Source organism: Erinaceus europaeus, chromosome 8 (assembly GCF_950295315.1).
Source record: "Erinaceus europaeus chromosome 8, mEriEur2.1, whole genome shotgun sequence".
In the NCBI taxonomy this organism is placed as follows: Eukaryota; Metazoa; Chordata; class Mammalia; order Eulipotyphla; family Erinaceidae; genus Erinaceus; species Erinaceus europaeus.
This window is the reverse complement of record NC_080169.1, coordinates 116,371,193-116,394,977: the sequence shown is the minus strand read 5'-3', so window position 1 is coordinate 116,394,977 and position 23,785 is coordinate 116,371,193. Positions and strand designations below refer to the sequence as shown.

The 23,785-nt window shown below is 41.1% G+C and overlaps 3 protein-coding genes across 3 annotated transcripts; all 3 read right to left on the bottom strand.

The window, feature by feature from the left end:
• Positions 1–1,615: 1,615 nt before the first annotated feature.
• On the bottom strand, positions 1,616–2,551 carry LOC103112897 (olfactory receptor 2A14-like). The gene has a single exon (XM_016187807.2). The coding sequence runs from the start codon at positions 2,549–2,551 to the stop codon at positions 1,616–1,618; it is 936 nt and encodes a 311-aa protein (XP_016043293.2).
• An 8,130-nt stretch (positions 2,552–10,681) lies between these two features.
• LOC107522468 (olfactory receptor 2A12-like) lies at positions 10,682–11,617 on the bottom strand. The gene has a single exon (XM_016187806.1). It carries the CDS (start codon positions 11,615–11,617, stop codon positions 10,682–10,684), a length of 936 nt encoding a protein of 311 aa, XP_016043292.1.
• An 11,189-nt stretch (positions 11,618–22,806) lies between these two features.
• LOC103112841 (olfactory receptor 2A7) lies at positions 22,807–23,739 on the bottom strand. Its single transcript, XM_007522327.2, has one exon. The coding sequence runs from the start codon at positions 23,737–23,739 to the stop codon at positions 22,807–22,809; it is 933 nt and encodes a 310-aa protein (XP_007522389.2).
• Between the last annotated feature and the right edge of the window lie 46 nt (positions 23,740–23,785).

Here is a 23,785-nt window from a genome sequence, read left to right as displayed (position 1 = left end):
TTGCCTCAATAAACCCTTACCTTATCAGAAACCTGAGGGACTATCATTCCTCACTGCTATATCCCTTATAGCCTGACCAACAGAGTTCCAAGCAGGACCCTTAGACCCCTTTACTCACTTCACCTGCAACAGTGGCAGAAACTCCAAGCCCTCTTGCAGGTGCTTCAAAATGCAGCAGAACCCAGAAGTTCGTGGCATGCATAAAGGCCTTCAAATCTCACAGTGAGATTCTGTATATTGGCAGATTTAAGGAGAAAAGACAGGGAGAAAGAAAGAGAAAAAAAGGAAGAAAGAATATCTGTCAGTGTTACTTTCTTTTTAAATTTTTAAAATATTTTTTTCATAAAAGATATAGATAGGAGAGCAAGACACCAGCACACTACAGAGCACTCTTATGTGAGAAAGTTATTACTTTGTGAATTTGAAGTTTACGTTCAAGGATTCTTTCTAATCCTTTCACTGTAATAAGAACACTTGCTATCCCAGTTCATGGGATTCATCCGTATTTTATTTGCTCATCACTATATTTCTGTGTAAAATCTTGTTTGGAGTAAGGCATGCCTAAGTCTTCCGAAAAGATGGAGGAATGTTATTTCAGATCAAATATTTCAGAGAATTTACCTATGTGGTGGTTTAAGATCATAGCATTGATAGCAACTGAAATGAAGTTCATTCATAATTTTATGAAATGAAAAAGATCACTGGGAACAGTAGAGCTGTGTAGGCACTGGGCAACAACATTAACGTGGTGGATAAAAAGTGGAAGCATCTGGTCCTTAATGTGTGTGTGTGTGTGTGTGTGTGTGTGTGTGTGTGTGTGTGTGTGTGTGTGTGTGTTTCTTAACCAGATTTTGATGAAGGGAATAACTGATTTTGGAAAAAAAAGACATCAAGTGTCAGGTCTTTAATTTTATGTTTATTGCTTTAGTATCATAACTAAACATTTGCCTTTCCATGAGTTTGGTCTATATGCCTACATTTTGACAATTTATTTTAATGAGAGATAAACAGAGAAAAAGACACACATACACACACCAGAGCAGTGCTCAGTTCTGGCTTAAGGTAGTGCAGGTAATTGAACCTGGGATGTCAGAGCCTCAGGTATGCAAGTCTTCAGCATAACTATTATATAACTATTATGCTGTCTTCCCTCTCTATATATCTATTTTATTTCTAATATCTCTGTAGTATATATATATATATCCATTGAAACATGGTATTTACTTTGCACAAGCCAAAAAAGCGACCTATTATGCTTGGCAGGGAACTACCTTACACTCTTATAAGTACAAGATCTCCCTCTCTCTCTCTCTCTCTCTCTCTCTCTCCCCCTCTCCTCTCTCTTTCTCTCCTCTCTCTTTCTCTTCTCTCTCTCTCAGTCTCTCCCTTTCTTTTTCTTGGTGTGTTTATTTTCTGTGGTTTCGCCACTCAAGATAGATTTATCTCAGGTAATAAGAGAGAAATGAAGACAGAGAGATGGAGAGGGGAGAAGGAAATATATCCTAACACCACAGGTTCTTGCAGTTGGGTGGAAGCCAGGCCCAAATATAGGTCCCTCTCCTGGCAAAGCAGACATACTCTCCTGGCAAGCTACCAAATGATGATATTTCCACATTCACATCGGCCTGTCTTTGCACAGTGCCCTCCTCAGGGCTCCCTTGACCTCAGCATTCCTCAGACTATAGATGAGAGGATTCAGCATCGGGTTGAAGAGGCTGTAAAATAGGGAAAGGATCTTCTGCTGCTGCTCAGGGTTGCTGGACTTGGGGACCATGTACATGATGATGGCACTGCCAAAGAAGAGCCCCACCACGCAGAGGTGAGAGGAGCAGGTGGAGAAGGCCTTCTTGCGGCCCTCCCCTGACTGGATCCTGAGGATGGCCACCAGGATGCGTGTGTAGGACACCAGCACCAGACACAGGGGTCCCACTAAGATGAAGACACAGGCTCCGAAGATGACAACTTGGTTGAGTGTTGTGTCAGCACAGGCCAGCTTGAGGACAGAGAGGATTTCACAGAAGAAGTGATTGATGACATGAGGCCCACAGAAGGGCAGCCTCAGGATGAGGACCACGTGAACCAGAGCCAGGAGGAAGCTGAACACCCAGGAAGCAGCAGCCAAACCAGTGCACACCCTCCAGCTCACGATGACGGTGTAACGTAGGGGCTGGCAGATGGCCACATACCGATCATAGGACATCACCACTAGGATCAGGCACTCTATGTGAGCAAAAGCAAGGTACAAGAATGTCTGCATGATGCAGGGAACCTTCAGGATGGTTCTCTTCTGGCTCACAAGATTGGCCAGCATCTTAGGGACATTGTTGGAAGCATAGGACATGTCAACCACAGCCAGGTGGGAGAGGAAGAAGTACATGGGGGTGTGTAGTCTAGGGTCCAAGCAGATGAGCCCCAGGATGACCCCATTGCCCAGAAGGGTGAAGGTGTAGAAGACAGAAAACAGTCCAAAGAGGAAAATCTCCAGTGCTGGGTGGACCTGGAATCCCAGCAGGGTGACTTCTGTGATCCAGGAGGTCTGGTTGGTCTCCATGCTCCTGTGCCAGGACCAGTGAGCCCACATGTGGAGCAGACAGTCAGAGCTGCAGGGTAATCAGGACATAAATGATTCAGTGAATTCTGCAGATGAGCATTTAAAAATCCAGTAGTTTTGGGAGTCGGGCTATAGCGCAGAGGATTAAGCGCAGGTGGCACAAAGCGCAAGGACCAGCTTAAGGATCCCGGTTCGAGTCCCGGCTCTCCACCTGCAGGGGAATCGCTTCACAGGCAGTGAAGCAGGTCTGCAGGTGTCTGTCTTTCTCTCCCCCTCTCTGTCTTCCCCTTCTCTCTCCATTTCTCTCTGTCCTATCCAACAATGATGACATCAATAACAATAATAACTACAACAATAAAACAACAAAGGCAACAAAAGGGAATAAATAAATAAATAAATATATTTTTAAAAATCCAGTAGTTTTTATTGATCATCCTAGTATTTGTCTTTAGACATGTTATAAAAACAATTTTGGTCTTCACTTTTAAAGGAGAAAATTCCTTTTATTTCAATATTAGTGAATAGATTGCATACTGTGTATGTTTTATTATTTATAGTAAAATATGTTTATACTGGTGCATAATGACTTTTTTTTCCTTCCATGGTTATTGCTGGGGGTTGGTGCCTGCAGTACAAATCCACTGCTCCTGGAGACCATTTTCTCCCTCAGTTTTTGTTGTTGTTGTTATTGCTGTTGTTGTTGGACAGAATAGAGAGAAACTGAGAGAGAAGGGGAAGACAAAGAGGAGGAGAAAAAGATAGACACCTGCAGACCTGCTTCACTGCTTGTGAAGCAGCCCCACCCCCTGCAGGTGGGGAGCCTGGGGCTCTAACTGGGTTCTTTGAATTGGTCCTTGAGCTTTGTGCTTTGTGCGCTTAACCCGCCATGCTACCACCTGGCCTCCTTTAATGGCTTAGGTTTTATTTTATTTTATTTTATTTTTTTTGTGAGTGTGCCAAAAATGAAAAGACTGATTTCTATGGGTATTTATTTATTGACTTTATTTTATAGTTTATTTTCAGAGTACCTGCTCGATGTCTGCACTATGAATCCACTGCTCTTGGATACCATTTTTCCCTTTTTTATTTCTGCTGGATAGACACAGATAAACTGAGAGAGGAGGGTGAGATAGAGAGGGGTGAGGAAGATAGACCTGTTTCACCACTTGTGAAGTTACCTGCCTGCAGATGGGGAGCCGAGAGCTCAAGCTGGGATCCTTGCCTGGGCCCTTGCGCTTAGTACTATGTGCACTTAACCCAGTGTGCCACCTCCCGGACCCTGGTAGTTATTTATTTTTGAATCTTATTATTCGTATTTCGGGTACATGACAATTACAAGTACAGTTTAGTATAAAGTCCGATAATGACCTAGATCTGTGTTTCTGCCCAAGTGTGATGACTCAGCTTTTAATATACTCTAGCTTATAGGATACTCACATGCACATTTATCTTGCAATTGAATTCACATATTCTGCCTTCTCTTCAGTTGGCGAGTTTTTTTGCCTTCAGAGTTATTGCTGGGGCTCAGTGCCTGCATTATGAATCCACTGCTCCTGGAGGCTATTTTTCCCACTTTGTTGCCCTTGTTGTGGTTACTATTATTGCTATTGTTGTTATAGCTGTTGTCGTTGTTGGATAGTATAGAGAGAAATTGAGAGAGAAGGGGAAGACAAAGAGGAGGAGAGAAAGATAGACACCTGCAGACCTGCTTCACCGCTTGGGAAGCGACCCCCCTGCATGTGGGGAGCTGGGGGCTTGAACCAGGTTCTTCACACTAGTCCTTGTGCTTTGCACCATGTGTGCTTAACCTGCTGCGCTGCTGCCCAGCCCCCAGTGAGTCTTGATGATTAAAGTAGTTAAAAAGAGATGTGCTTAGCAAAACACCTGCAACATAGGTCTTTTCATCTTTTTTTTTTTTTTTTTGCAGGGGGGGATCTTATTCCAAGATATAAAGGTACAAGGCTGTCTTCTTCCTGATTCAAGTACACTTTTCAATTTCCCTTTCATTCTTCCCTCCCTCCATTCCTTCTTTCCCATCTCTCTTCCTTTATTTCTTCCATTTTCTCTTTCTTTCCTCTCCCTTTCTTCCTCTCTTCATTCATTTTAAAACATTTTTTTCCAAACTTTATTTATGTTACCTGATAGCACAGAGAGAAATTGAGACTGGGGGAGATAAAGAAGGAGAGAAAGGCAGAAAGATACCTGAAGATCTGCTTCACCGCTTGTGAAGCTTTCCTCCTGCAGGTGGGAACCAGGGGCTTGAACCTGAATCCTTGTACATGGTGGTAATACATGCACTAACCAGGTGTGACACCACCCACCCTTCTTTCCTTCCTTCCTTCCTTCCTTCCTTCCTTCCTTCCTTCTTTCTTTCCTTCCTTCCTTCCTTCTTTCCTTCCTTCCTTCCTTCTTTCCTTCCTTCCTTCCTTCTTTCTTTCCTTCCTTCCTTCCTTCCTTCCTTCCTTCCTTCTTTCATTCCTTCCTTCCTTCCTTCTTTCCTTCCTTCCTTCCTTCCTTCCTTCTTTCCTTCCTTCTTTCCTTCCTTCCTTCCTTCCTTCCTTCCTTCCTTCCTTCCTTCCTTCCTTTCTTCCTTCTTTCCTTTTTTCTCCTTTCTTCTCTTTCTTCCTCCCTTCCTTCCTCTCTTTCTTTCTTTCTGCCATGACAAAATGGTTGGCAGCGTCCCCTGAGAACCATGTAACCTGGTGCTATCTCTTTACATCTGCTTCATAATTTATCAAAAACCAAAACACTGTTTTTTAAAGAGAAAGAGAGATGTATTTAAAAGGTAGAAGAGGTGATGGGAGAGAGAGAGAGAGACTTGCAGCGCTCTTTCAATGTTTGTAAAGCTTCCGAACTGCAGGTGCAAGTTCAAGACCCAGGAGCTTGAACTTTGGTCCTTGTGTACTACCAGGTGCTCCACTGCCTGGCCCATCTTTTCTTTTCTTTCTTTCTTTCTTTTTTTCTTTCTTTCTTTCTTTCTTTCTTTCTTTCTTTCTTTCTTTCTTTCTTTCATCAGATTTATTGCTGGGGCTTCATGCCTGCACCAATCCACTATCATTTCTGGCAGCCAAATTTCCTTTTATTTCTTTGATAAGACAGAGAGAGCTCTGAGACGGGAAGGGAGAGAGAGAGTGGGAGGGAGAGAGGAGTGACAACTGCAACACTGCTTCACAACTCAAAAAGCTTTTCCTCTGCAACTGAGTACTAAGTCCTTGACCCCTGTCCTTGTGCATGGCCATGTGTGCTCTCATCCAGGTGCTTTGTCACTGATCCTTCAGAACTATCTTTATTTTAAAATAAGACTAAAGTTTCAAATCTGAAAGCAGCATTAGAAGATAATGTAAATTATTCTTTTAAAATATTTTATTTGAGAGAAAGAGAAATAGAGAGAGTGAGACACACACACACACACACACACAGAGAGAGAGAGAGAGAGAGAGAGAGAGAGAACAGAAAGACCAAAGCACTGCTTAGCTCTACCTTATGCTGGTGCTGGGGATTAAACTTGGGACTCTGAGACCTCATGAATATCTTTGCCATACCACTATGCTGCCTCTCCAGCCCTAAATTTATCTTTTAGTAAAAACTTAAGTGGGTTGGGTGGTAGCACATGGCACCAAGTGCAAGGAACAGCTTAAGGATCCTGGTTGGAGCTCCTGGCTCCCCACCTGCAGGGGGTCACTTCACAAGTGGTGAAGCAGGTCTGCAGGTGTCTATCTTTCTCTCCCTCTCTGTCTTCCCGTCCTCGCTCGATTTCTTTCTATCCTATCCAACAATGACAGCAAGATCAATAACAACAACAACAACAACAATGATAAACAACAAGGGCAACAAAAGGGAAGAAATGGTCTCCAGGAGCCGTGGATTTGTAGTGCAGGCATTGAGCCCCAGCAGTAACCCTGGAGAAAAAAAAAAAACAACCTTAAGATTCTCAAGTTTATCTTTGAATTTTAGTATTGTAGCAGCTACTATTTTCTACTTAACATAAGGAACGATTTTAATGTATTAAAATATTGTACATGTATCTATTTTTTTACTGAGAAATACCCAGGCTTGTTTCAGACTATGCACTCATGACTGGTGATTGAACCAAGGTTCTCAAAGCCTCAGGCACAAAAATCTTTTGCACAACCATTATGCTGTCTTCCTCAGCCCTTTACATACCTTTAAAATTACAACAATGTAATATCTTAATATATTTAATTTTTTAGAAAAGATATATTTATATATTTTATGAGAGAAAGGAAGAGATAAGAGTAATGCTCATATTGAACCCAGGCCTTTTAGGGCCTCAGACAACTCCTGTTTTATACTGTTGACCCATCTTCCAAATCCTTTTCATTTATCATTCTTGAAACACATTTTTAAAATTTCTTTTATGTTAACTACCTGTAAGATTACAAACTGATGTTTTAGCTGTATTGTGATCATCTTGTTTTGTGTTTTTCTGGTGTTTAAATGAAACATTTTACTCTCATGTCCACTGATGTTTGTCTATATTGATTTCTGAAATTCAGTTCAAAAGACAATTTGAAGAGATGGAAAATACCTTAGTGTAATAGATACATATTTCAGTCTTGAAGGGCAATTCAAAAGACAGACATTGCCATGTATTCTTGTGAGAAACAGAGAAACACCATGGAAGGAGACTGGGACCCTATGTTGGCTGTCAACAAACTCAGGTGAGAGTCTGGATGGACTGTAAGTACAGAGGTACAAGGCAGTACATCCCCCTATGTTTGTGCTAACTCAGAAATTACAAGTAACATAGATGACAAAAAAGTAAGCGCAAAAACCTGAATTCTGAGTCCAAGCTTGGGTTCAAATATATATATTAATGTTTTATTTCATTTTATTAAGAGAGACACAAAGTAAAAGATACACACACAGGGAGAGACAGAACAGGCACTACTCAGTCCTGGCTTACGATGGTGCCGGGAACTGAACCTCGGACCTCAGAGGCTTAAGCATGAAAGCCTTTTGCATAACTATTACACTGTCTCTCCAGCCCCAAATTTCTCTTTTCTGAAGATAAGTTTTCTGACAGCTCTACTACTTTCTTATTCCACAAAATTGGCAAAATATTACACTCCAAGGGACTGGGTGGTGGTGGATCTGGCTGAATACACATGTTATAAGGCACAAGGACCAGGATTTAAGCCCCTGGTCCCTACCTGCAAGGAGAAAGCTTTATAAGTGGTGAAGTAGGGCTGCAAGTACCTCTCTGTCTTTACCTCTCTCTATCTCCCCCCATTTTACCAATTTCTGCAGTCTCTATGCAATCAATAAATAAAGGTAATACAAAAAGGGACCAGGCAATGGTGCACCTGGTTAAGCACACACACACTACAGTGTGTAAGGATCCAGGTATAAGCTCCTGGTCCCCACCTGCAGGGGGAAAACTTAACAAGAGATGAAGCAGGGATACAGGTGTCCCTCTGTCTCTTTTCCTCTCTATTTCCCCTCTCTTTTCAATTTCTTTCTGTCTCTATCCAATAATAAACAAATATTAAAAATTATTTCTTTAAATTAAAGATAATAAAAAAATTAAAAACAAAACATTCCAATCCACATCCAAAGACAGGAGATGGGGTTAAATAGCATCACATCAATAGGACATTTACCAAGGGACAATAATATAATTAAGGATTTGAAGACCATCATTATATCTAGATTTCTTAATCACAGGGTAACATGTTAGAAAAAAATATTCAACCGCTAAACTTAGGGTCACAACGAGGCTCTACACAGGCTGCACTTAGATCACCCTGTAAGACAAACTCATGTATCTTCTGGACAAGTGAAAAGTGGATTCTATTTGTGCAAAGACTGAGAATCTGTGAAGGCAGGTTCTAGTAGGGAGGAGAATACATTTCTTACCTCTAGCTGTAAGGTCAAGGAACAGCACAAGGGCCTCGTGTCCCAGAAGTCTTTGTAGCACTACATAGGCGGTCTTCTCTTTCCTTGCATGAGACTCCTCTTCTCTGACACAGTCAGGACAAAGCCATTTCTCATAGACACATGAGGACAATGAAAAGCTGAGGGCTGAGGGTTTGGGGAGTTTCAGAGCCTTTTGACCACTGCTTGGGGATATATAGAGTCTCTAAAGCCCACTCAGCACCTGATTTCTAGAAAGAGACTTAGGATCATACAAAAAGACATCATTTCACTCCTAGCTAGAAGCAGAAAGTCATTTCTTATTCTATCCTTCCCCATCCCCACCTGCAATGCCCTTCTAAAAACTAAAGGACTACTTTTACAGGTGCTGGTGTAACCTGTGTTCTTTCTTCAAATGGTGTATTTGTTAACAAGAAATCTCACAAAGAGGTAAGGTTGAGCTTGGTCCTCCTCTCTAAAGGAGTCTCAGAGGGCACTGAATCCTGGATAGAGAACTTCCATCAAAATACTTCACCATAGACTTGTTTCTGTAAATGAAGACTTTTCCTGTTATCACTTGACCAAAATCCTTTCCTGCAGACACAAGTAATGATTCAAGGACAAGTTGTTCTCATACCTCTATTGACATTCTCCCTAGAGAGCTAGAGCTTGGTACTCCTTATTTTCAGGTGAACTAATGAGTGCATTCCATGTTTATTCACTCTTCTCTTTTTTTATCCCATGAGAATTTTATGTATATTTGCTTGGGATTTGTGAATGCTTGTATTTGTTTGCAATTAAATGACACAAGAATATCTCTGGTGCACTAAACAAAATCAAAGTACATGATATAGATTAAGTTCTCTCAATATTTATTTTAACATCTAAGGTTGACTTTACACTCTGATTCCTCGTTTATGATTGTGTAGGCTGTGATTTCTTGGTATCTTAGAGTAGGGGTTTCATTGATCCTGTTATTATTTCAGATATAGTTATCTTCAGAGGAGAAAATGTTTTTGTCAAGTAGTTACTACATATTTCTTTTCTTTTCTTTCTTTTTTTTTTTTTGCCTGGAGGTGGTACAATCAGTAAAGTGTTGGATTCTCAAGCAGAAGGTCCTGACTTGGCCCCTGGCATCACATGAAACACAGAGATGCTCTGGCACTTTCATGCTGGATGTAAATATTTATTAATAAGTAACAAACAGCATTAATAAGTACAGAGTAAATAATCATTTAAGATGTGTGTCTTTATTTATTACAATGAGAGAGGGAAAGAACCAGAGCATTTTTTTTTAGCCTAGGAGACTGCAAGGATCATAGTTGGGTCCTCATGCACCAAGTCTAGAGTTGCATCAAGTGTAGAGTTGGGATCTTCTGGGTCTCTGTCAGTTTACTTACAGGTGTTTTGTTCTTTGTTGTTGAGTTGTATGGGTAGTGTCTGTATTTTGTGACAGTTATAGTCAACTGGCTGGTCCACTATGTAGCCCCTTGTTTATATATTTTGTCTATTTCTTTTCACTTCTGATTTTCTTGCAGTTAGTGTAGTCTTCAAAAGCATCTCTACAATTGAGTGCAGGAGTATGTCATCTATGTCTTCTGTGTATTTATGGTTTCAGGTCTTATTGTGCAGTCTTCAGTCCAGTTTTAAATTTTCATCTATACTGTTAAATGATATATGCATCTGTTCACCCACACAAAAATATTATGCTGCAGTTTTCTCTTTCATCATTTCTAAAGATTGATATCAATATATCAAATGGTAAGAGTGCCTGCTTGCCATCGCAAAAGAGAAAGAATGAGAGATAGAGGTGGACAAACAATGGAAGTGAAAACTTCACTTACTGAGTGAAACTTAAGAAACAAGCACAGAAAGGGTAAACACAAAGTGATTCTTGGCCTGAGTGTGGAGCAAAGCACCAAAACAAAAGACTCTGGGGAAGGATAGGACAGGAGGGGTTGGAGAGGGTGCTGGGATCCTGGGTGCAAGGAACCTCAGTTCAGCATGGGAGTGTTCTTCAGACATCTATCATGGGGAGATGAGAAATTCTATCTATTTGTCAATAGCTGTACTATAAACCAGTGACCAACCCCAATGAAATCATAGAAAGAGGGAGGGAGTGAGGGAGGGAGAGAGAGAGAGACAGAGAGAGAGGGAATTTACTATTATATATTATTCTGAGTCAAAATATATAATGTAGCATTTATTAAATAAAACAGAACAAAATGATACTCAGGACATGGTAAACCCTCCTCATACTAATCTCTTCTTTGCCAAGAATCTCCTCAGGGCTCCCTTGACCTCTGCATTCCTCAGGCTATAGATAAGAGGGTTCAGCATAGGGTTGAAGAGGCTGTAAAATAGGGATAGGACTTTCTGTTGTTCTTCAGGATGGTGAGATTTGGGGGTCATATACATGACAACACCATTGCCAAAATAGAGCCCCACCACGCAGAGGTGGGAGGAGCAGGTGGAGAAGGCCTTCTTGCGTCCCTCCCCTGACTGGATCCTGAGGATGGCCACCAGGATGCGAGCATAGGAGGACAATACCAAGCACAGGGGCCCTCCTAGTATAAAGACACATGCCGCAAAAAGGACGAGCTGGTTGAGTGTTGTGTCAGCACAGGCCAGCTTAAGGACAGAGAGGATTTCACAGAAGAAGTGGTTGATTTCATGAGGGCCACAGAAGGGTAGTCTCAGGATGAGGAATAAATGGACCAGATCCAAGAGGAAGCTGAACACCCAGGAAGTGGCAGCTAGGATTGTGCACACTCTCCAGTTCATGATGACGGTGTAATGCAGAGGGTGGCAGATGGCCACGTACCGATCATAGGACATCACCACTAGTATCAGGCACTCTGTGGCAGCAAAGGCCACATACAGAAATGTTTGCATGAGGCAGGGAACAAAGGAGATGGTTTTCTTCTGACTCACAAGATTGGACAACATCTTGGGGACGTTGTTGGAAGCATAGGACATGTCAATGATAGCCAGGTGGGAGAGGAAGAAGTACATGGGGGTGTGTAGTCTAGAATCCAAGCAGATGAGCCCCAGGATGACCCCATTTCCCAGAAGAGTGAGGCTGAAAAAGACAGAAAACAGTCCAAAGAGGAAAATCTCCAGTGCTGGGTTGACCTGGAATCCCAGCAGGGTGACTTCTGTGATCCAGGAGGTCTGGTTGGTCTCCATGCTCCTGTGCAAGGAGCAGTGAGCCCACATGTGGAGCAGGAAGTCAGAGCTGCAGGATAATCAGGGAATACATTATTTACTGGATGCTATGGATGGGTATTTAGATAGACAACTCACAGCCTTTTTAAATGTATTTATTGTTGCATCTGAGTAACATAGACCAAGAGAACTAGAGGATGAGTCTGCATTTAGTAGTGTTAAAAATTAAATACAAGACATTAAGCTTTGAAGTATAGTGCCCCACTGGTGCACCAGCTTTACAGCCACAATGATTGATTGACCAATTGATTGATCAATTGACACCAGGTTTATCACTGGTATTTGATACTTAAATGATGATTCATGGTGGCCATTTTTCCCTTTCTATTTTTTTCTTTCTTAGAGAGATAGAGAAATGGAGAAAGAAAAGGGGAGAGTGAGAGGGGGGGGGAAGGAGAGAGAGAGAGAGAGGGAGGAGAGAATTAGAGAGAAAGAGAGGCACCTGAGTCACTGCTCCACTATTTGAGAAACTTCACCGTTGTTTATCGGGACAAGGGGCCTTGTTGGACTTTTCATGGGGGGGCCCACTTCCCAGGCATAAACTCTTGGCTTACTCGCTCTGTTGTGCACCAGTTGTGGGGGCCCAGAAGAAATGTTCCGGGGTAGTAGGAGTGAGCCAATTGGATCTTACGTTTTGTTTGTAGCTAAAGACGCAACAAGAGACCACTAGGGGAATGTTTCATGCACAATCTGTTTATTGAACAACAAAGTAGGGATTATAAGGGGTTGGAAGTAGGGTTTATAAGTAGTGTTTATAAGGGGAGGAAGTAAGTTACCCATTCCATATATGGTTTGGGAGAAGAGGGACAAAGAGAAGTAGGGGATTGGGAAAAGGTCAGAGCATTCCTAGTAAATGTTGAACAAGGGGTTTAGTTGATCAAAGGAACAAAGAAAGTAGGGTTATCAATAACCAGCAGACAGAGAGGAGCCTTAAGTAGATCATGTAAGATTAAAAGGACTGGAGGGGGTGGAGGAGTAAGGAGAATGTCCCTGGTTATAATTTGACAGAGGAGAACAATGTGATCAGAGAAGATGGACTTTTATTAATCTCTGAGTAAACGAACCAACTGGTTTGGGAATAAGGAAATGGGCTGCATGCAGAGTCTTTTGTGAGGCAGAGAGACTGACAGAAGGAACTTTTTCCTGATGGTTGTTTTCTTCCACACTCGATCTCAAGTAGAGAGAGACTGACAGAAAGGTCATGCCATCCAGGCTCCCACTTTTCAATAGGAGGTCCCACACCATGCTCAACCATGCCTCACAATTTCCCTACAGGGCCTGAGCCAGGTTCCTTGTGTAAAGTAATGTGCATGATCTGCTGGGTGTTCCTGTTCCCTCAGAGTTTAATTTTGATGTGTCATAAAATTCATTCAAGGAATTCATACAAATAAAAAAAATGTCACCGGCTCAAATTAAGCAATAGTAAAAAGAAAGATCATACTTATATTCTGTATAATATATCATATCATATATTTCTGTAGTTTTTTCCATTACTAGAACTTCACCAATCTGTATGCCCTTTTTTTACTAATAGAGAGATAGAGAGAGGGAGAAATAGAGGCAGAAAAGAAAGGACAACACAATACAGTGCAGAAGACTTTTTCATCATGGCAGTGATGGGTTTTTGTTTTTGTTTTTTGTCTCGGGGTGGGGGGTTGCTATCCCTGAGGCTTGGTACCTGCACTACAAATCCGTTGCTCTTGGTGGACACATTTTTATATTTTATTGGATAGGTCTGAGAGAAATAGAGAAGAGAGGGGGGACATAGATGGGGAGAATGAAAGCTAGACCCCTGCAGACCTTCTTTGCTGCTTATGAATCTCTCCATCCTACCCACCCCCCCCCCCCACACACACACACAGGTGGGAAAAGTCAATCTCAAATTTGGGCCAAGCACATGGTAAATCAGCCACTGTCCAAGATGGGCTGTCTTGCTAACTCAACCACATGCATTAATATCCAAAACTCTTTATCATGTGTTGTGGATCATAGGTTACACATCTGTGTAATGTATCAATTGTGTCAGAACATTGAAGTGTTCTGGTTCTCCTCTGAAGGTATGTATCTGGATTGTTAAAGTGGTTTGAAGGGCGATGACACTGTCAAAGTGCTTGCAGTAAGAGGTAAGTTTTGGGACCTAGTGGAGGTTGTACTGTTATGTGGAAAACTGAGAAATGTGATGCATGTACAAACTATTGTATTCACTGTCAGCTGTAAAACATGAATCCCCCCAATAACGAAATTAAGAAAAAAAAGAAAAAGAAAAGCTACTTTGTTTCTTAGGCATGCTGGCCTTCTTTGTCCCATGATAAAACATGAGTCAGCAGTGTTCTCTGTTCCTATATGTTTCGTCCTTACCTTCTTACTTATTTCTTACGTGATTTTCTACACATTGATCTCCATCAAAAATCCTGTCTATATAGCTTCTTAATTTGGTATTGACTTTAAAACTTTATAATCTTTGATAGAATGGATATAAAGTGTCAGTCTTGCAAGAGAGACAGCCTGAGAGTATGGCTCGAACTGCCAACACCCATGTTCAGTGGGGAAGCAATTACAGAAGCCAGACCTCCCACCTTCTGCATCCCACAATGATCCTGGGTCCATGCTCCCAGAGGGATAAAGAACAGGAAAGCTATCAGGGGAGGGGAGAGGATACAGAGCTCTGGTGGTCAGAATTGTACCCCTCTTGTCCTATGCTATGGTACTGTCAGTGTTTCCATTTTATAAATAAATACATTAAAATAAAAATAAAAAATAAAAGAAAGTGTTAGACTTGCGTACATGAAGTCCCAGGATTGGTCTTTGGCACTGCCTGTGTCTGCATGACATCTCATTTTTCTTTTCTTTCTTTTTTAATTTATAAAATGGAAACACTGACAAGACCATACTATGCGAGGGCTACAACTCCATACAATTCCTGCCACCAGAGCTCCGTATCCCGTCCCCTCCCCTGATAGCTTTCCTATTCTTTATCCCTCTGGGAGCATGGACCCAGGGTCATTGTGGGATGCAGAAGGTGGAAGATCTGGCTTCTGTAATTGCTTCTGTTTCTATCCAATAAATGAATAAAAGGTAATAAAAACCTTAGAGAGAGAGAAAGAGAAAGATAGGTATCTGCAGACTTGCTTCACTGCACATGAAGTTTTCCCCTGGCAGGTGAGGAGCAGGGCTCTAACCTGGGTCCTTGCACACGCCAGTGTGTGTGTTCAACCAGATGCATCACTGTCCAGCCCCTAAACATCACTTCTTGAATAAAGCTTAATGGAACACTTATGGCTATAAATAAACTTGTAGCTTTAAAGATAGCTTTAAAGTTTCTTGGACCAGGCAATAGCGCAGCCAGTTAAGTGCACATGGTGCAAAGCACAAGGACCAGCTCAAGGATCCCAGTTGGAGCCTCTGGTTCCCCATCTGCAGGAGGCTGCTTCACAAGCGGTGAAGCAGGTCTGCAGGTGTCTGTCTTTCTCTTCCCCTCTCTATCTTCCCTTCCTGTCTTGATTTTTCTCTGCCCTATCTAATAACAACAGAAAATGGGGGAAAATGGCCTCTGGGAGCAGTGGATTTGTACTGCAGGCACCAAGCCCCAGTGATAACCCTGGGGCAAACAAACAAACAAAAAAAAAAGGGAGTCAGGCTGTAGCACAGGGGTTAAGCGCAGGTGGCGCAAAGCGAAAGGACCGAGTAAGGATCCCGGTTTGAGCCCAGGCTCCCCACCTGCAGAAGAGTCACTTCACAGGCAGTGAAGCAGGTCTGCAGGTGTCTATCTTTCAATCCCCTTCTCTGTCTTCCCCTCCTCTCTCCATTTCTCTCTGTCTTATCCAACAACAATGACAACAATAATAATAACCACAACAATAAAACAAGGGCAACAAAAGGGAATAAATAAATAAATATTTTTAAAAAAAAGAAAAAGAAAAAAGAATGAAAGATTATTTCTCTTCATGCCACTATTTATAGGCAAATAAGAATCAACTAAATTCCAATGAAGAAAAGTAAATAAATTGAGATACAAAGAAAAAAGTTGATAATTTAAATAAAAATATTATTTGTAATAATAAATAAAATAAAGATAAAATAAATAAAGATGAAATGTCCACTATATTAAATAAAATGTTAGTTAAATAATTTACTATAACTCCAACTTTTGAAATATTTTTTTGTGAATCTAAATTTTCAATAAAATTGAACAATGATTTTTTTTTTTCTGTTTAATTTTATGGGGCGTAAGGATACTGGTTCGAACCCTTGGCTCCCCACCTGCAGGAGAATCATTTCACAAGTCATGAAGCAAGTCTACATGTGTCTATTTTGATTTCTCTCTGTTCTATCCAACAACAACAATAGCAATGGCAACAATAATAATAACAACAAGGGCCACACAATGGAAAGAATGGCCTCGAGGAGCAGTGGATTTCACAATAATCCTGGAGGCAAAAAAAAAAAAAAAGGAGAACTCAGAGGACCTATGTCTGTCAAATAAAATAAAAAGAAAGGAAATAAAAATGACTGCCACATAAGGTGAATTCATAGTGCAGGCAGTGTTAACCCTGGTGGCAAAAAGAAAGACAGAAAGAAAGAAAGAAAGAAAGGGAGGGAGAAAGGAAGAAAGGAAGAAAGTTTAGATGCAAAAGACTAGACATTTCAAAGCTCGTTTTTATATTAATTATTTTTTACCTTGATAACAGAGAGAAATTGAGAGGGGAGTGGGAAATGAAGGAGGGGGAGGAAGAGGAGGAACAACCAGGAACCTGTCTCACCACATGTAAAGCTCCCCTCCCTATATTTCCACTGTATCCTGGTCTATGACTTAGACTTACAGGGCTGGAGACAGTCAGTTGGGATAAGGATCACTTACATGTAAATCCAAGTTTTTGTATTTTAAGAAAGACTGGGATCATGCATGTCTGAAGTCTTTTGTAGCCCTTTGACCCGGTGATATCCAACAGTGATGGCTTGTTGATTGCTCTTCTCTCAACATTCAGGATAAAGTGAAGAGCTAACACAGGAAAGCAGTGAGGGAGTGGAGATTTCAGGTCCTGGAAGGTCAGGGCATTTTGGCCATTTCACAGGGATGAGTAGTTTCTCAAATCCATTCAGCATCCTATTTATAAAAACAGAATTAATACCATGCTGCAGGGCATTTAGTCACTAATACCTACAGCCAGTGATTTCTTCATATCCCCTTTTAAATTCCCACCTGTAAGACCCTAACACTAAGAAATCTGTGTTGTTTTTCTTTTCTTTCTTTTTTTCCCCTCCAAACATGGGCTTAGGCGACAAGAAATGTCATAGAGAATAAAGATGGGGCTTACTTTCATCTCTAAAGGGATCTCATGGGTCATGAACTCCAGATGCACAGTTCCTACCTAGGAACGATTATGAACTTGATTCTGTAAATAAAGCTTGTCCTATTATCGTTTGAACACAACTCCTTCCCTATAGACACAAATAATGATTCTAGAACAAGACCTTGTGATACTTCCTTTATCAGTGTTGTCTCCAGAGAAACAACTTTCTTAATGACTTCTGTAACTTTCTTAATGACTGCTGAGCCAATGAGTACATTCCCATAACTACTCATTTTGTTCCCTCATTGTGTCATGGGAATATTTTATTTATTTGTTTGGGATTTGTATGAATTTGTGTTTTCATAGGATGTGATGAGACCAGAATGTTTCCACTCAGATAAAGTCAGATTTATGTTATAGTTACCTCACCTGTTACTTTATCATAGTAATGTTGTTCCTGATGGAGATGTCCAGTGACAGTGGTGAGAGGGATCTGTTAGAGGTCTAGGCCCATCATGTCTATATGGGAATCCCAGGACTCCATGACTAGGGTCCCAGGTGATGGGGTGGCCTGATAGTGACTGAAGAGTCATCCTTAAACTATGCCAGTCTCTTGCCCTTATTCAACTTTTGTAGTTCTTACTCTATCTGACAAGGTTAGCTTTGGGGTGATTGAAGGAAGTATAATAGGAAGTAGGTGAGGAGGTAGATACTATTTCACTAGGTACTTTTTAGGTGTCTTTTTAGATCTTTCTACTTGCTTGCTGCATTTATTGACTCACTGCAAACTATTGTGTGTCTTCATCTGCGTTATTCCAGTCTTTGGGTTCATCATTACTCAACAATTTGCTCTGCTTTATATCTTAACTCTTTTTTAGCCACCAGGTTCCAGATGATACCGTGACGCCAACTTGACTTCCCTGGGCAAACGACCCCACCAATGCGTCCTGGAGCCCTTCTTCCCCAGATCCCTGCCCCACTAGGGAAAGAGAGAGACAGGCTGGGAGTATGGATCCACCTGTCAATGCCCATGTTCAGCGGGGAAGCAGTTACAGAAGCCGTAGACCTTGCACCTTGTGCACCCCACAATGACCCTGGGTCCATACTCCCAGAGGGACAAAGAATAGGAAAGCTTTCAAGGGAGGGGAGGGAATACAGAACTCTGGTGGTGGAAATTGTATGGAATTGTACCCCTCCATCCTACAGCCTTGTCAGTATTTCCATTTTATAAATAAAAATTATAATAATAATAAATTTGTTCCCTCTCAATAATAAGTCAAAAATTGTTGACTAGAGTCTAATATCAAGGAAAGCAAAAGCAAAACACATGGAATTACATCAAACTGAAAGCCTTCTGTGTAGCTAAAGCAACTGTAACCACAATAAGAAGACATCCCAGTGAATGAGAGCAAATATTACCTATTATTGGTCATATCTACTGTATAGATATCATGACTTTACAACACAAGGCCTATGAATTTGAAGCAACACAAGGCAAAATAAAGACCCCACTGTGCTAGAGAAAAACAGAAATCCTGCAACTTTGTGCCTTTTATCCAATGCAAAAATGCCTAGATTTCAATAATTTGGTTGGTTTTCTTTTTTAGATTTTATTGATTGATTTATGTTGGATAGTATGCCAGCTCCCCCTGGCTTCTGCTTAACCATATGCCTATATAGGGATAGATTTAATCCCATTCAAAGCTTTGGTCTATTTACATAAATCACTTTTACATTTACATAAAGCACTCCAGGGCATTGGTGGTTCAGTGATAGAATTCTCGCCTGCTCTGCCCCCTCCTTGTCACACTCTGATTTTCACCAGTCACTTTTCTCTCCACCCTCTCTATGTCACATCCTGTTTCCACCCTACTTGGCAAGTATATAAAGACAGCATTGTGAGTTTTAGGGTACTTGAGTTTAGCTTAGCTCATCTTAGATTGTGCTGCGTCCTGCATGAATAAAGTGATACTGCGTACAACCCAGCCATGAGTCCCTGGTCATCTGTTACCTGCCCGTGAAGCCAGCCCGGCGAAAACAACATAGTCCGTCGAAAACAACAGATTTATTAATGAGAAAGATAGGAGGAGAGAGAAAGAACCAGACATAACTCTGGCATTTGTGTTGCTGGGGATCGAACTCATGACCTCATGCTTAAGAGTCCAAAGCTTTATCACTGTGCCACCTCCCAGACCACAATTTCACATAATTTATAAATGATCAACTCCATCCTTCACAGTCTTCCTTTTCATAGGAAATAACAAATGTCGCACAAACTCTGGAGAAATTCGATTCCAAATTGCTAAACACACACACACACACACACACACACACACACAAATGCAAATTATTAGGTCCTTAGTAATGAAAGCATTAGTGAGAACTATGTTCTGTTCTACTTCGGTGTTCAGTATCCAGTAAAAAAAAAGCAACACAAATATGTGTGTGTGCGTGTGTAATTTAACAATGTTTTATTTAAAAAATATACATTTTTATTTATTGGATAAAGACAGAGAAAGACTGAGAGGAAAAACAAAAGACCTAGAGCTGTGAACTGTTTGTGAAGCTCCCCCCCTGCAGGTGAAGGCCAGGAACTTGAACTATTCTTAAGCACTGTAACATGCACTGAACTAGGTGTGTCAGAACCTGGCCTCCGTTTTAAGGATGATTTTCATTAAGTTAATTGCTTTGTGTTTAATTGCTGGTGCTAATTTAGCTCAAAGGAAGTACAATTGAGCTGGATGGGGGTAATTTAGAGATTTCCTGGAATAGCAGTTCATTTTAAAGGAAAAAGAAGGATGTGTTGATACGCCAGACAGAGCAAGTGTTACAGTGTGCAAGAGTCCAGGTTCAGGCTCCAAATCCCCATCTACAGGGGAGAATTTTCATGACTGGTAAGGCAGTGCTACAAGTGTCTCCCTTTCTCTTCCTCTCAATCCTTCCTTTCTTCTCTATTTCTCTCTCTGACTATATATATATAAAAAAAGAATGAATAATAAAAAACGAAAAGTTTTCTTAGAAAGGCTGGAAGAGGTGAGGAGATGATGAGGTGTATTTCATCCAAAGACCAGAAGAAACTAAAAGGTTTCACATTCCAGGCTAAGAAACTAAGAGAAGGAGGTGGCATGTCTAACTTAAAGATAATTAGAAGGGACTTAAGAAGAGTTTTTGGTAGTAAAACACAAAGCAAGGACTAATGGGGTCAAAAGTTGTTTTGTTTTGTTGCTCCAGGGTTATCACTGGGGCTTGCTCAGTGCTGGCTTTACAAATCCACTGCTCCTGGAGGCAATTTTCCCCCCATTTTATTCGAAAAGACAGAGAGAAATTCAGAGAGGAGGGAGAGAGAAAGAAGGAGCGAGAAAGATAGACACCTGCAGACCTGCTTCACTGCTTTTGAAATGTCCTCATCCCCCTGCAGGTGGGGAGCGGGGGCTTTAAACCAGATCCTTGTGCAGGTCCTTGAGTTTCAACCAGGTGCACCACTGCCTGCCCCAGACAGAAAGAAAAAGAATCTAAGGAAACTCATATTCAGAAAGTCTGTGACCTTGTTATTAATGAGCCTCCTTTCACACATAATAAATCTAAGTTCCAGAGAATTCAAATAAATTTTATAAGTTTCCACATCTAGAAACTAAAAATGTGTAAATATCAGTCATATTTGAACTCCAAATGCAAGGGTTTTAAATCTTTATTTACTGTAATGTACAAGGGAGGGCCTTATAATGGGGATGGCTTATAAGAAAGAAACTCATGTCCTTTGACATTTAAAAACATGCTCTGCACGAAACCACTTTATTTTAAAAGTAAATTATTTACCATAAGTAATAGTTTAACTATTTACCAGGCTTGGTTTACAATTTGAGAAAGGGGGGGAAGTCTTCATATATCCTTTTTTTTTACCTCTCCTGAAGTGTCTAATATCACTTTATAGTTAAGTACAAAAGCTTCATATTTACAAGGGAAGATAAAGTGAGCCAATGTATCAACAACTATCTGCAAATCACTATTAACTCAATGAAATGGCTTGCGGGCAAGAAAGTTTTACAATAGAGTAAAACAATTATCTAGTATAGCTCAAGTCTTGTAATTTAAGGTAGAAAATGTCCTGCTGATCCCCAGTGTCCTTGGTCATCTAGTAATCACCGCAATGGCACTTTGTTCTTGTCAGGATGTTCATCTTTAGTTCTGAATGTTTTTCATGAGAGGCTATTCACCAACCTACTGAAGGAAACTATTTTTCCTACCGTGTCTGCAACATGACTCCACGACTCTTGGTTCTTCTTTTTTTATTTTTATTTTTTATAATTTTCTTCTTGATAAAAGCTGAGGTACAAGGAGATAGGAGAGAGAGAGAGAGAGCGAGAGAGAGAGAGAGAGAGAGAGAGAGAGAATTGTGGTACTGCCTCACTGCTCCTTAAGCTTCCCCCCCACCGGCACCCCAGCAGGTGGGGACCAGGAGCTTGAACCCGGTTCCTTGACCATGGCATCATGTATGCTTTACTGAATGTGCCACCACCTGGCCCTAAAAATATATAGTTCTTTCAGGGGCTTTTAGTTGTCTCCATTCTCTACTCTTCTCCTTAACTTTTCGTTCCTCAAATATCTGTCTGTACTCCACAAGCAAAGACAATGAGAAGAGAATTCCAGTATATCTATAAGTTTACTAGCATGACAGCTTGGGGGAGTTTGTTGTTGTTAGACTAGTCACTTCCATTTTTAATTATCTTTCTCTTGAAGCTGTGACTCATGTTCTTCCCATTTTTAGTTGACTCTGCCTTTTAAAGTACCACTAGCTAGCATAGGAATGAAAATACATTTTTAAAATTTTTTTGTTGATTTTCCCTTTTGTTACCCTTGGTTTTCTTTATTGTTGTTATAGTTGTTATTATTGTTGTTGTTGTTGTTGGATAGGACAGAGAGAAATGGAGAGAGGAGAGGAAGACAGAGAGGGGGAGAAAAAGATAGACACCTGCAGACCTGCTTCACTGCTTGTGATGTGACTCCTTTGCAGGTGGGGAGTTGGGGGCTTGAACCAGGATCTTTATGCCTGTCCTTGTGCTTTGCATCATGTGTGCTTAACCCCTGCACTACCACTCAACCCCCTGAAAATAAATATTTTAATGTAGATCTACTAATGGAGAATTAAACTACTCAGCTGTGTTATATGGAGGGGTAAAAGTACCAATGACAGGAAGAGAAAACACAAAGTGAACCTTAGACTGGGTGTGGCATATTGCACCACAGCAATGGACTTGGGCAGGATGGAAAGGCAGATGTGTGAAGGAGGATTTTGGGTCATGGTTCATGATGATGGAAAGGACCCAAGTTAGGGGTGACAATGTTTTCTAGACACATATCATGGGGTGGTATGGGAGTGGAGGTGGGGTGGTAAGGAGGTGAGGCATTTTACTTCTGTGTAAATGACTATATTGTAATCCATTAACCACTATCATAAAGTAAAAAATAAAATAATAATGACTAGATTATCATTTAATTCTCTCACAAATCTTAATCTTTCTGCCAATACTTATCGTTACTCTATAAAGTTTGTATCCAAAAATTGATTACAGAAAAAATAGTTATTTTTAAAAAATTTATTCTTAACTAGAGTACTTGACCTAAACATAATTAAAGTAGGCACACAGGGCAGCTAACTGGACAATGTTATTATTATTTTTTTGAATAGCTCAAATATTAAGAGTCAGAGAAAAGCAAGCAGAATGGACTTTCCTGGAAGGTAGTCATATGCAAATTATTAGATGAAAGGATGTTCCAGAGTGTATCTAGGCATCCTGTATGGATACTGGGTATCTTCTAGGGCCTCTTTCAACTTAGTGGATTTATTATTCTCTAAGGCTTTCATGCAGTTCTCTCTTTTTCAAGTATCCTCTTCAGAGCAGCTTTGACGTCTTTGTTCCTGAGACTATAGATGAGTGGGTTGAGCATGGGATTAAAAAGACTATGAAACAGTAAGAGATATTTCTTCTGATCCTTGGGATTTCCATGTCGGGGCCCAATATACATGATAATGGCTGTGCCATAAAAGAGTCCAACCACACAGAGGTGGGAAGAGCAAGTGGAAAAGGCTTTCTTTCGTCCCTCCCCAGACTGGATCTTTAGAATCGCACACAGAATATGAATGTATGATAGCACAATTAAGGAGAATGGTCCAACCAGTACAGACACAGCTCCAGCCAAAACCATGAGCTCATTAATGTGAGTATCAGCACAGGCAAGCTTGAGAACAGCGATAATTTCACAGAAGAAGTGGTTAACTTTCTGGGCACCACAGAAGGGCAAGGGTAGGAGTAACACCAGATGTACTAAAGCCAGAAGGATTCCAATGATCCAGGAGGTCACGGTCAAGGTGATGCAGACTCTCCAGCTCATGATGACAGGATATTGGAGAGGGTGGCAGATGGCCACATAGCGATCATAGGACATCACCACAAGGAGAAGGCACTCAGTGTGTGCAAAGGTCAAAAAGAGAAAGGTCTGTGTGAGGCAGCCAGCAAAGGAGATGGTCTCAGCTGGGTCTAGGAGGTTCACCAACATCTGGGGCACCGTGTTGCAGGCATAGGCTATGTCAACCAAAGCCAGGTGTGAGAGGAAGAAGTACATGGGGGTGTGAAGTCTGGAGTCCAGGAAGATGAGCCCCAGGATGACTCCGTTCCCCAGCAGGGTGAAAACATAGAGCAGGAAGAAGAATCCAAAGAGAAGAAGCTGAATCTTTGAATCAACTGGAAATCCCAGTAGGATGAACTCTGTAACCACTGTCTGATTTGCCTCCATCTCCCTATGAAAGAAACACACTTCAATAGCTTGAATAGCTGATGAA

Bases quoted from the DNA above. Each gene is read 5' to 3' on its own strand.
- LOC103112897 (XM_016187807.2), bottom strand. From the start codon at position 2,551: ATGGAGACCAACCAGACCTCCTGGATCACAGAAGTCACCCTGCTGGGA.
- LOC107522468 (XM_016187806.1), bottom strand. From the start codon at position 11,617: ATGGAGACCAACCAGACCTCCTGGATCACAGAAGTCACCCTGCTGGGA.
- LOC103112841 (XM_007522327.2), bottom strand. From the start codon at position 23,739: ATGGAGGCAAATCAGACAGTGGTTACAGAGTTCATCCTACTGGGATTT.